At 38.9% G+C, this 14,067-nt stretch overlaps 1 protein-coding gene across 1 annotated transcript in view; it reads right to left on the minus strand.

Annotated features, from left to right (window-relative positions):
• The window catches only part of LOC140230806 (uncharacterized), a 114,412-nt gene that overhangs the window by 20,636 nt on the left and 79,709 nt on the right, over positions 1-14,067 (minus strand). The window contains exons 3-4 of the mRNA XM_072310948.1: positions 8,984-9,213; positions 7,417-7,605 (exon numbers count right to left, since the gene is read on the minus strand). Coding sequence (XP_072167049.1) covers positions 7,417-7,605; positions 8,984-9,213 — 419 coding nt within the window. The remainder of the gene's footprint in view (positions 1-7,416; positions 7,606-8,983; positions 9,214-14,067) is intronic.

Genomic DNA, 14,067 nt, shown 5'->3' on the forward strand with positions numbered 1-14,067 from the left:
TTATTTTGATTTCTTAATTAATTCTTGTTGTCACCATCTCAAGTATAGGCCTTCTTTGAAATTCATACATGTTCACTCTTACTTTTGAACGTTTGAAATCTGTGAGTTTGTTGTAACTCAATTTACAATGAATGCCGAAATTTGGGGGCATAATACGTCACAGTACTTGCAATATTCGCTGTGTAGTTTTTGTAACATGATCGTGATGATACACGTCATTTTATCTAGTAGAATATTTATGTTCTTCTCTAATTTTCTTAGATAAAGACTCTAAAACTTTTATTAGTTCACAGTCATCTATGCTGTGCATCAAAGATCCTATAATATTCCTTTAATACAAGTCGTCAATCTTTAAGAACATTACTTTCTTAAAAAAAACAAAAAAAAAAACAAAAAAAAAACACTACCGGATCGGCATGATAAAAAAAATACAAATACAATCGTAAATATACACCTCAGAATTCTCTTCTCAGGTATTTAAAGTATCTTCATCAAAACTACATTTATATACTTTATCATTACTATGATTATGCTACTTCTATCAATATTTGCCCCGGCTAAGATTCCGGTGACATGAGGATGATGGTGGAAAATATACACCGCGATCTGGAGATGACGATGACGAAATATAGTGATGTTCTCTTTTATTAGTAGTAGTATCGCCATGGTAACGTTAGTTTTGATCTACTGCTTTCATGACGGCCAAATCGATCGAAGTGGCACAACTGTAAAACACACCATCTATAAATAAACACAAACACTTCCTTAATCTCCAGAGCTAGTGTCTGCAAGGTATTGCTAGTTAATGGTTCCAGAGTCATAATCTTCATCTTTGATTCGAGGCGTTCCATTACGACGGTAAGATTATCCTTCTGTTTCATGTTCTTTTATATATTTCCGCTAAATTTGGCTAATCGCCGTCTAAGACCGGCTCTAGAAGTTTGTTCTATAGCAGGCCATGCATTTTCGCTTTTGCTTTGTAAACCTGCGAATCCAGCTATCCTGCTGAACGATCAGTCGTGGTGTTCACATCTCCATTAGATTTTTGAGCAGCACGTAAGGAATATTATGTGCACCAGCGGAAAATAATATCCCCAGTCGTTCTATAAATAAGTCAAACGCCAGTTGTCAAAAACAAAATAAACTGGCAGTTATTTTACGACATAAATGGTCGTACGTAAACATTTGAGTGTAAATATAGACACTAATCACTGTACCCAACAGGAATGGCGTCATAGCGTTTAAATAAGTAATTTTGTTATTTCACGTGATCAATTCCAGCTTTATAAAGAACATATACTTTTTTTTGTGTGTGAAGGCATTCGTAGCGGGCGCCTTGCAGCAGCTGTTTTGAGCTGTCTATATTTCTGTGAGTCTCCCTATTACGTCCACAGTCATAAAACAAGCGGGAGATAACAATGACTGGTCGTGCCATGGCACTAATTAGTTTGCGTCACTGTTTTTTTCGGCTCTGAGTTTTTGAATGTCCAAACTCGCCAATTGATTTCCACACGATTTCAACTGGGTATCTCAGCACAATGATGATGTTTTCCACGTGAGGTGGCACACAACCACTCAGTGCCCACAGTAATCAGCTCGAAGCTCTTGAAATCATGACCTCTGATAATTTTTTAAAGACTAACTGATGTTGCCATGTAAACAGGAGGAAATCAATCGCTCTATCTCTCTCTCTCTCTCTCTCTGCATACAGCACAGCTTTATTTGTTTTGCTTTGGGTTTTTTTATTCTCTCCAAAATTAATTGAAGATCTAATGATGCACAATTTCTTCTGCAGACGTCTTTAGACAAGGGGAAAAACACGTGACATTGATAAGCGCCGGCTATGAAGCGATGAGTAGTGGTGACGTCATAAAAAGAAAGAAGTATTCAAAATTTGTAGCCATGTACCTGATTTTGCTCTGAACCTCAAAATGAAATGCAATGGGCATAAATGTTAGGTTCACAAGAAATGATAGGTTCACAAGAAATGATAAGATACACGCTCTCATTATAGTGACGAAAGGAAGAAAAAAAAAACTTCTGATGAACAAATTTTCCTAATCAATATCATCATATTATTCAAAAAAAAAAAGAGAAAAAAAAAAAGAGAAGCCCACCCGAACAAGACGACAACTATGAAAGGCAAGAGATATACATATGTATTCTGCCTTTATCTACAAAGATCGTAGGTTCAGAAGTTGTGGTTTTTCCCATCAGAGATATTTGACTATCTGGTATCAAATGACAACTGATTGCCATCAATGTGATTCTTGAATAACACCTGTTTAAGAATAAAATCTGCACAAAAAATCGAATACAAACAAAGAATGTTGCCAGTAGTTGTGCATGCAATCAATACAACACCACCTTCGATTTCATCAGGCTTTTCATGAAATCATATTTCACGTCGTGACAGCGGAAAACAAAAAGAGCACTGCCGCAATAATAATTGTTATCTTTCATGTCAACCCGAACGATGCGTGTGCACAGAAGAAAACAATCAAATAGGAGACTGTATAAGAAGACTACGAGGTGGCTATTGTTACCATGCCATGGGGACTATTGGGGGGGGGGGGGGGGAGATTCATGAGTTGACCCAGTTCTATATCACCAGGGTGCATCTCCCTACATGCCCGGACATTGTCCAATGCTATTTATGTATGGGTGTTCAATACTGTATAATGCAACAAGAGGACAAGATCGTTTGTGTGTAAAAGTTATTGAAATGAGGTACGACTTGTTACGACTACTACGTAATCCTCACTGCAAAAGTATCTTTAAGACACTTTTATAGGTTTTCATTTCTTTCATATAAAAGATGAAAAAAAGTAATTTCCGTGTTTTCATGATTACTCGGGACTTAATATATTTTACAATTTCCTCTTTCACCAGGATATAGATGCAACCAATCACTCTAGCTTTCGTTGAGGAAATTGATTTGTCAGAAGAATAATTGTGAATATAATATACCTGTTCCGAGTCTAGGTTTCAAGTCTAACTGTGTTTGGCATCAGATGTATGTCGACAAGATATTTCCGTTTTCCTAGTGTGTTATTTTTACAAAAATTATCATGTTTGCTACAAGAAGAAATGAAATACGAATCTCGATTAAGCAACGGGTACACGGTTTATTGTTACAATGACTTTGAAAACAGAACAAACTGATAGCCGAGATAGGAGTTGCCTATTTCATGTAATAAGCGATAATCGTCACGAACGCCTCAAGTTAGCTTTATCAAAACCAGTCGATATCGTCATATGGAGGATTACAATGGTCATTCGCGTCATGCCTTTCAATTTGAAAACTTTTACGCTCAGTGGTTTAAACATAAATCTAGATCGGACCAATAGCCAAGTGTAAACAACAACCATGTTCAGGTATAAGTAAACCAGAAATGGGTGTACCCACGAAAGAGATTTTTACACACAAGTCCACTGACCCAGCTTTTATGGGCCGCCGACAGAGCACTAGAGCCATTATTGAAGGCTAAAGTGTATGCTGCGGTAAAGCGTAGGGCATGCCGTGCTATTTCCGTCGAAACGACTGGAAAACAATTCGAAGAACTGACCCCTATTTGGAGGGCACGAAGGCCTCACAACGCAATGGATTTGTATGAGGCCGACAGAGGCATTTCCATGACACGAGATTAAGTTTCTGATCCAGCGTCTTCGAAGTCTGTTTAACTTGCTTGAAATTGCCCCTTCTGAGCCGGGAAAGGTAATAACGCACATGTTTCTTGTATACCGTCCTGTCACGTGCCTTATTGGATCTGAATGCATTTGGAAAACAAATTTGCGCAGTTTTGATGCGAAATACTTTCGCTAGTTGGTTCTGTGTTGTATACCGATGCTTACATGATATTCGTGTTTCGGACTCCATTTTGTTTAACCCTTTCTGTGACTTTGGAAAATGTGTACTACGAACGCAAGGAGTATTTAGTGTCAATTGACAGTCGGAGCACGCAAAGGATTAAGTGATGGAATGAATGTCTTGAATGTATATCTAACCGTTTTATGAGCTTTTTTACTTATTTTGTTCTTCTTGTAATCTATTTTCTTTTTTTTTTCTTTTTTTTTTGGGGGGGGGGTCGTCGATGGGAGAGTGGACACATAAAGACAAGTAGATTTTTTAAAAAGATTTCTTATTTATCTCTTTCGTTGTTTCAATTACTATCATAAATGCCCGTGGATAATGCTTGAAGATAATCGGAATGGAGTACGCACTTGGCCACTGGGGGAACACAAAGACTCGTGCCGATGTATCATTCTTACATGACGCAAAAACAGAGGCGATGAAAATGTGAATTGTCACTATTAAGTTTCTGGATAAAGTAACAGGTCCTTTGACAGCTATGCAAACAGCATAATTAGCTGAATCGCATGAAAACTTAGACATTTGCCTTTTTGTAAAAGATCGAATGTTCAATATTTCAACTGAGGTATATGTCCTATAAAATACGGTATTTCACATGTTTTGGGGTGTTTGAGTGTTTTTTTTTTCTCTCTTTCTCTCTTAGCTCCTACACTTTATTTTTGCTGGCTCGGGTACTGTGTGACTCCCTTTTCTTGGGGGGGGGGGGGAGGGTGAGTGATGGTAAAATGGACGACTTATTATCATCCGAAACATCAGAACCTTTGAGAACCAAAACAAAACTTGAAAATCAATGTTCGGTGACCTTGTTAGGCTTAATCATTTCTAAATTGTAATATTCAAAGGCAGTTCCACAGGAAAAAAATAATACAACTAAACATATTGCAGTCCCTTTTACACTTGTTTTTCTTAGCCCCATATAGGGTCCTACTAACTATCTTTAGCCCCATACTATATCCTTTACCCTAGTCCCGTGCTATCCTTAACCCCATATACATACCATCCTTATCCCCAACCATGTCCTCGGAATATCCTCAGCCCCTTTTCTCACTTGCATTTTTAGTACCGTACTATCGACGCAACGAGTGCTTAACGAGAAATCATGCCTGCTCTCACGGAATATCCAGGCATTGTGAATATTCATGAGAAGTAAGTATCTTGCTAATGCGTATTTCAAACGTCATTGCGACCACGTTGTGGAAATGAATATTCATGACCGTCTTGCCTTGGATTGCTGCAGCCCAACCTGTTTTAGTCGGTTTCCTTTAATAGTCCTATTTCTGTTCTCCTTGGCTTTCTTAGCACTGGAACTGCATATTGCAGTGCTATCCCTACCAATCTGCGGTGCTATCACAGTCCTGTAATATGGCTATGGCTTGGGCTAGCAAATAATAAAACAAAACAAAACAACGAGATCATAAGCGGCGCTATAAGCTTAACCGTAACCGTGTCAAAATTTTGTAAAGCATCGTTCTTGAACGTGATCATGGCCCTCTACTATCACGTCACAAGCCACTATGTTATCTTTACTACGTCATAATGAGAAATGGGATGTGCTTTCCCGAGACTTAGCTTCCTTATTTTTCCGTGTGAATCTTTCGAGCGATAGCATGACACTTGATAAGAAATTCGGAGCGTGATGTGCTACGGCGGAGCTGCAAATCTATGCGAATATAATATGCTCAAAGCTGTAATGTATATTACGCTTCGTGAGGCATTTTTTTTTCCAGTTCTTTTTTCTGTACTCTAAGAGAGGGCAGAATAAAAAAGTAAAACTGTCCCAGGCGAGTGCAAAATAGATTGAAGACACGCGCTACTTTGTCTCTTACGATTACAACGATCGCCCGTCCATAATGGGAATAGGATGCAGTGAATGTGGAATGCCTTGATATGGAATGAAGGAAGGCACGGAAGGAGGGAATGGCGAATGGGTGAAGTGATAGAGAGAGGGGGAGAGGGTGATACGAAAGAGGGAGGGTCGTGACGTATGGGCCCAGAGGAGGGTAACTCCTACGACAAGGAAGAGGTGGAGTGGTGCAACTAGTGAGAGTGAATTATATGAATCTCTTAACCCCCTGTGTGCTTTAAGCTCTGATTGGCACAGAAAATCACATAGCATTGTACATACTGTCCAAAATCCCTCTCAAGAAAGGATTAGAAGGGCTACTTTAAAGGGAAATGCACATTGATGAGAATAATAAAGCTATTATCAAGGAATAAAACGGTGAGGGTTTGGAACGGGATGCCACCAGACAATCTTTCTCAATTTTAAGTTTTTTGTTGTTTTTTTTAAACAGGGAAGAAACATTATTTCAGTCTTCAATGTGGTTGATTTTACCGCAAAGCTTAAACTAACGTGACTAATGGAGCTTCTTAGAGCAAAGAGGGTATAGGGTATCGCAGTTTATACGAATACTCAATAGTTTTAATTGTATAATCACTTGAAGCAGAGATTTTAAGGGTTTTTTTTAATCAAAGAGAATGATCTCCTGTGCATGCCTTGTGGAATCTGGTAAATAGAAGACGTAAAATTCCACAACAGAGTAGGGTGTTCGCTATGGAGAAATAGAAACATAAATTATAAATGAATAGTTACTAGTACACTTTCCAGATTCCTTGCGAACGCTGCTTTTTCATCTAATACATGCCATTAAAGAAAGAAGTCCAAATTTGCATCTTGAGGAAGACACGGTTAAAATGTTGTGCACGAACAAATTCCCGACTGTCCTATCTTCTCTACAAGAGGCCCCCTTTTCCAGTCCTCACTCCTTTTCCCGCTGGGCATGGAGAGAGACGTTCGTACCTAACCTCCACCAGTAAAACTGGTTGAGGTTCAACTGAGATTCGAGAGCAGATTTTCACCGTTTTCACGCACACGCACGCAAACACACACACACACAGACACATACATACGTACAGACACAAACACACGCATACACACACACACACACACACACACACACACACACACACACACACACACACACACACACTCAAACAGAGAATCGAAATCTAACTCGCTACCATGTCAATAGAGACAGCGCCAGCGGCAGAGTGAGTCGTGCAGTTCCGGGGGAAAAGACAAACAAGCCTATCATTCGTGAAACCAATCTCGCACCGGGTCTGGGAGAGAAAGTGGAATCAGTTTCCTCTCTCTCCTACTCTCGCTTTCTCCCAACTCACTTTCTTTAAAAGATTGCTTCACGTCCCCCCTTTTCCCGTCTTGTGCATATAATCAAGGCGCAAAGTGCAAGAATAGGTTTGAAAAAAGAAGAAAGTGTTGAGGGTGGGAGGTGAAGGTAAAGCGCCATTTTAACAGAGGTTGCCACCTAACAGTACGAAAAAGAAGGCAGTTAGGGAGTGGGGTAGACGCGTGGTACAACAAACCAGGATTTACATCATTTTCATGAAGCTATAGTAAAAACAGACAAACAAACTGGAAGAGGAGTCTGACATAAATCAGGGGGAGAATGAAGACGAGGAAGGGTTGGTTGAAGAGGCGGTGTTGCGGCTGTTGAGGAGAGAGTTGATTCTTGGCGTCATACCTTTCACACACGTGCATGATCCAACTAGCCAGGATCCAGAGCGTGATGGTTACTACGAGGAGCACAGTGCCGGGACAGATCGTCATCAACGTCTTCATCACGAACCGCGTGTTGAAGTTGATTCGGTTGAGTGCCCCGATGCTCCGCGACGACGCGTCCGTAAAAAGTTTACTGTGTAACAGCATTACTCTGCAAACAGAAGCATTAGTCACAATAGACGTTTTTAAGTCGTTGATTTTTTATTCAATACACTTTTCTCTCACTACTACACATTGGGATTTCGAAAAAAAAATAGAGCTTTGAAATACAAAAGGGAGAGATCCCTATTTAACTCTATTAACCCTGTTCGACTCTTTCAGTCATAATAATAATAATACTTGTATCTACGTATTGAAACATTTAATGCGAGCATCATCAACATCGAGCTACTATTGTCTTTACTAATTCTACTGATACGCTATAGAATGAAACAAAGCGGGATGTTATTTTCATGCAAGCGTTTGTCCTCGAATGACGTCACCGCAACCTGAGCTGTATACTCATATTGACAAGGCCACAAGGGCCGATCCATATTAGTCGATCTTCTGACGTTCAACAGGTTATATTTTTATCATCTGTTTGATTTTGGTCAACATCAGATTTTCCACTGGATTGCTATTCTTGATTTAGCTTATACAACAAAATTTTCACTCGAAATTTTCATTCTTCGTTTTAATCTGTAATTATCAAATACAAAGGTCCGGATAAAACGAACGCCAAGTATTTGTGCGCAATCCATTTTAATATGCTGGCTGTCAGTAGAGTGATAATCACGTTAAACAGACAGAAACGCTCCTTTGTTGTAGGTTAGTCGACAATGTATACAGATCTGAAGTAATCATTTTGGTTATCATTTTCTTCATGTTTATGTTAGGTCGTTTGTTTAATTTTCATATCAGGTTAGGGCGAAAAAAATGGCAGAAACTGAATGAAATTTAGCAAACATCGCCCTCTTGTGTCAAATACTGTAAGGAAAAACAATGACATCTAAAAAATAATTTCCTGTCCATTTCTGTCAGAATCATGCGCAATACGCAATGTGTTTGTCTTCAGAAGTCAGTCCTTTACACCTTTGATTACGTTCATATAAACAAGCAGAATTTATTCAAAGTAAAGTCCAACAGAAAATTCTCGATATTTTCGTCTGGACATTACGTTCAGTAGAATTTGAATTTTTGCGACATAATTATTTGATCATTAAGTGTATTTCCATAACGAAAAAGTAATTTTCATACGTAAAATTTCACATTTTAAATGCAAATGCAAAGTGCTAATACATCAACAGTACGAAATATAATGTGTACAGCTATTTAAGCAAAGAATGTAAAATGATTTGCATCAATTACATAAACAGAAACACTGTTGCCATTTTTAACTGTTAAACATGCACAACACATCGAAAGAAAAGGGTTTAAATCTTTACAGCACACTCAAATCAATTTCTCAACATTTGTTGCACTGGAAATAAAAATATTCAGGTATCACTACTTAACAATACTTTATAACATGATTTGTCCTGAATATTTACCTGCAAATAAGATAGAGGCGTGAAAACATAGGTATTGAAAGGACAATATCGACGTCGGCAATGGCCGAGCGATCTTCGTGCGTAAAGGCCCATTGGGTGGTCCACTCGAAGGTATAGTGACCGGGAATTGGGTGGACAGCGCAGATGACCATCTCCGCCGTTATGAGCGCCACTCTTGACCACGTCATTGCTATCCGCCACTCGTCTGCACAGTTATCTACCAGGAATAGCTGCAAGAGGTGAGAATGAAAACAGAGAGAAAAAAAAAAGTAGAGATTTGAAACTTTGTGAGAACATTTATTTTCCGAGCAGCTTGGCAGCCTGCGTGGATCTCAAAAAAAAAAAACATTATTTGAGTGTCGGGAAGAATGATATATAACCGAATACAATGTATATCTTACCCTTTTTTCTTTCTAATATATTTTTAACGAAAATTGATATAAACTATTGTATAAACCAGATAGCAAATCAGTGAAGGGCTTTAACACATCCACGCCAAACTTCAGCTACTTTGCTTATCAGATTATTTGTGGATATTTGCCAGAGCCATTGTGTAAATAACACATATAAGATTGTATTATGTTTGACATCAACTTGGATTTATTGGTCAATTAAAGGTGACTGTGTCCCTTGGAGAAAAGTTTTGTCCACAATAGAAATGACAGTTTTTGCGGGACTTCTTGGAAGGCAAACTTGACCATCTGCGGCCAGATGATTGAGGCTACGACATTTAGCAACTGTACTGAACAAACACGTAATTATATGAGCTAGCAGAATGGTTGTTTTTGATGAAAGTTTTATAGAGTCAGTTCCTAGTCTGCGTGGATTAGATTTAGCACTATCGATGGGCCTTTCGTCTGCTACTCATTACAGTTGATTGACTACACTGTCTGTCACTGCGACATTCGAGCCTTCAAAAGGCTGCAAAACACTGTGGTGGAGCAGAGCTCATAAAAGACGCTTGCTGTTTGGCAATAAAGAGGACTTGTGCTCAACCGCGAATCCGAGAGAAGTGAGTTAAAAGGTTGTCGTAGAGAATATCCTAATAATGTTTTACGACCAGCATTAAATGCATTCATCCTATGACAAAAATAATTGGAGACCTATATATACACAGAAAAGAGCGGATACACATTAATGGAAGAATAAAATCATCGTATAACAATAAAAGAATAAATTGATATGCCAATGACTTCACTGCAATAGATTTGACATAACTGCACGATTGGCTGGTAAATAGTTATTCAAGAAAAGTGTCTCATATATTAAACACTCCTAACATTTTCACACACAGCTTGATTGAACAGGAGATGTTGTCATATAAGGCTAACCATAATGGAAGTTCGATGTGATGGACATAATGCGCCTTGTTGCGCCACAGCACTGTCCATCTCAGCATAATGGTACTACACACCCTGCAACCGTCTGTTTCCGGGGACTTTAACGTCTAGACCCCTGCAGCCGCCCCTTTTCCGTACCCCATGGTGAAAACATCTGTCGCACGTGTCAATATATTTTTCACACCCTTAGAATGTCTGCTCCACTCTCGACATAAAACACGTAGAAAACCAAACAAACAAATTTCGGTGCCATCCTGTCTATTTTTGCATTGACATATGATTATGACAAACGCACTAGAAAAGAAGCACACGTATTTTTCTTTTCCCGAGAATTTTCCTTCATTTACTTCTCACATTATTGATGTTCCCTACATAAACATCAGTGTGTCTATTTTCCTAAAGCAGCCGAAAATGAGTTTCTGTAGTGAGTGACAAATTAATTGCCTGCTCCAGTGGATCTGTATTTCTCACATTTCATTCAAAATGCTTCATTTGTCGTTACCATGGAAATGATACGTTCTTCAACTCGGTTACTCCTTTTTTATGTTTTGAGCGACCATTTTAATTTTCTGAAAATGGTCTCGTGATTATTGTGATTGTAGTGGAACAGATTGGCGTGTTTTTTGTTTGCATGTTTGTCTTCTCTTTTTCATCCATCTTTCTGTAAGTCCTTATATGTTTGATTGACAGACGAAGCAATTTCCACGGTGCAAAGGGTTTATGAATCTCATATAAGCGATTACTATAGAAAGGAAATCTATACCATGCCAGAACATAAAAAAAAAACTGTATAATGCAAAAGTTCTGTCCTTCTCTTTATTCCAGCTTTGAAACACTGACGTGTATATAGATATGTGTATAATAAACGCATGAAATTGCACAATCTGTACTTCGTAAATGCCAAATCCTCATGTATTATACATCGGTTACAGCTCGTTATTCCGAAGGCTCTTTAGTCCGAAGATTCGTTATTCCGAAGGTTCGTTTTTTCGAATTTAATTTTTGGATTAACGAATCTCCGGAATAACGAACCTTCGGAATAACGCCACAAACAGTGACAAACGTTCGGATTAACGAACCCTTTTTCATTTTCGGATTAACGAACGTCTACAGTAGGTATAGGGAATTTGTGTGTTTCGGATTAACGACCCTTCGGAATAACGAACAGCACCTATATATGTCATATACGACAATACTTATGGAATCTCCTCCCTCACATCAACGCTCGTGTGTTTATTCATGTGTTTATATATATTCCATATCCATTATATCTATTCCACAACCCTAGGTTGTGGAATAGATTACCATTAGACATTCGGAAATGTCAGACTTTAGACAGTTTTAAATCGAAAGTGAAAACTTTTTTGTTTTAGCATGGGCCTATTTCTTTTTGTACTTCCCATGCAGCACTGTGCAACATAGGAATTTAAGAGCTCTTGAAGCGCAGTAGGATATATAGACATAGTTTCTGCGCTTAATAAATGATCTATTATATATATATATATATATATATATATATATATATATATATATATATGTGTGTGTGTGTGTGTGTGTGTGTGTTTGTGTATACATGATTATGTATGTGTGTGGGTGTGTGTGTGGGTGTGTGTGTGTAAGGTAAGACCTTGCTTGAAGGTTGCCCTTGTCTGTTAAACCAAGTAACACGGAACGCCATGCCAACAAGCTTTGTATATGCCAGCTCATTGTCCTCACGTGTACTTAGTTTGATTATAATCTGCCATATTCATTTCAGGATGGTCTGTAGGTGACATAACCCAGTTTGAGTGAAGTGACACGTTCGGTAGAAGAAGTCCCTATACAGGGAACACATAGAGGTGACAATAAAGGCGGCAGGGTCGTTGGGAAGAAGTCGGAAGAGGGATGGGATAGAGGGTCCTCTAAGACAAGCTGGCTCAGTATCGTCAACTACTTGGCAGGCATTTTGACCAACACTGCCATAGTAGGAATGACAAATATGGTTCGTTTTCCCTGATTATGGCAAGCACAGCATCAAACTGAAAAAGACATCCAGCACAGGACTCAACATACGACCTGACGACACAGTATAAAAAGGTCAAATATATCATTTCTCTCTCTTAAAAAAAAAAAAGAGGTAAAATAATCATGTTGTTAGTGTGATATGATACGGATCCCGTGCATTGGTAGCCCCAATCTCGAAAAAAAAAAAAAAAAACCCACCAGAAATTGAAATGAAAACAACAATCGGATAGGCATTGTACAGTGCTTCTAGACGAAATTCCACTGAAAAGATATAGGCGAACATGTGTACACAGTAACTTGTCAAACGGGGGGGGGGGGGGGGAGGGGGGAGGTATGTCAGAAAGGTTTGGACAACACCAAAACCATAATGTTCCAAACGTGCCGTCACTATGGTTACGTCGCAGTTCTGATGCCGCGCGCGGCATTGGGCACGACACGCTATCCAGCAATCTGGGACACGCATTGCTGTAGCTACAAAACTTGACGCGCTGATCGGACTGAAGCTGTTTGTTTGTTTTGGTTTCTCTTTTATTTCGTCATGGAATCGAGGTTTTCGTAATACATGTACCGGGCTATCACTCTTTTTTCCCCTTCTTTTTTTAGACTTAAAATGGGCGGTCTGGAAGATGAATCAAGACGGAAAAGACACATTTATCGAACCTGCCGGAAAAGGTTTTATCACTCCAACGATGATTAAGAGCTGTCACCAATGTTCAGTTGCTATGGTTACTGTTCGCGATTCGCTGGGCGCTCTGCTTAACTCTTTGCGTGCCTTAAGTGTCGATTTGCACAGAAAATCCCATAGTGTTTACACACTGCCCGAAGTCCATGTCACAGAAAGGGGTTAAAACGTGAGAACGCATTGTGCAGAGTCATAGCATGAGTTCTTAGAATCAGATGTTGGTTACACGGGTGCTGTTCGTTATTCCGAAGGTTCGATATTCCGAAGGTTCGTTATTCCGAAGGTTCGTTATGCGAAACACGCAAATTCCCTATACCTAGAGGTTCGTTAATCCGAAAATGAAAAAGGGTTCCTTAATACGAACATTTGTGGCGTTATTCCGAAGGTTCGTTATTCCGAAGATTTGTTCATCCGAAAATGAAATTCGGAAAAACGAACCTTTGGAATAAGGAATCTTCGGACTGAAGAGCCTTCGGAATAACGAACATTCGGAATAACGAGCTGTAACCGGTTACACGACCTACAAAATAATTTACCCCAATTACATTAATATGAAATCCGTCTGAGAGATATCATCAAATTTTGGCATCCTTTTATGCATTCATTGTAATCGGACAACAGGTAAAAGTGAATTCTTACTTTTATTCAGTGCGTCAAAGACGCCTGCTCGTAAAATTTCATTTTGCAGCATTCAGAAAAAACAGTGTTTTGTACATTTAACTCAATCATTCAATTGTCATGTACATATACCGCTAAATACTACTTCATGACTTTGCTCAATGGACTTTCTGTAATATTCTTGCATGAAATAGGAATGCAGAAATCAAATCATATCAAGTCAAATCAAATTTTCAGTCACGGCCTCAGGTGTTGTAGTCATGCCATCTTTTCTCTTGAATAAAGGAGCATGAAAATTATACAGATACACTAGTAAAAACATTTTCATGAAATCAATGGCAATGGAGCCATAACATGGAGTCTTTCGACACACTTTTGTTTGAAAACTCCAAGCAAGCGCGGAATGAGTCTTTTATTACACACATCACCGAACAGGGAGG

Source organism: Diadema setosum, chromosome 7 (genome assembly GCF_964275005.1).
Source record: "Diadema setosum chromosome 7, eeDiaSeto1, whole genome shotgun sequence".
NCBI lineage: Eukaryota > Metazoa > Echinodermata > Echinoidea > Diadematoida > Diadematidae > Diadema > Diadema setosum.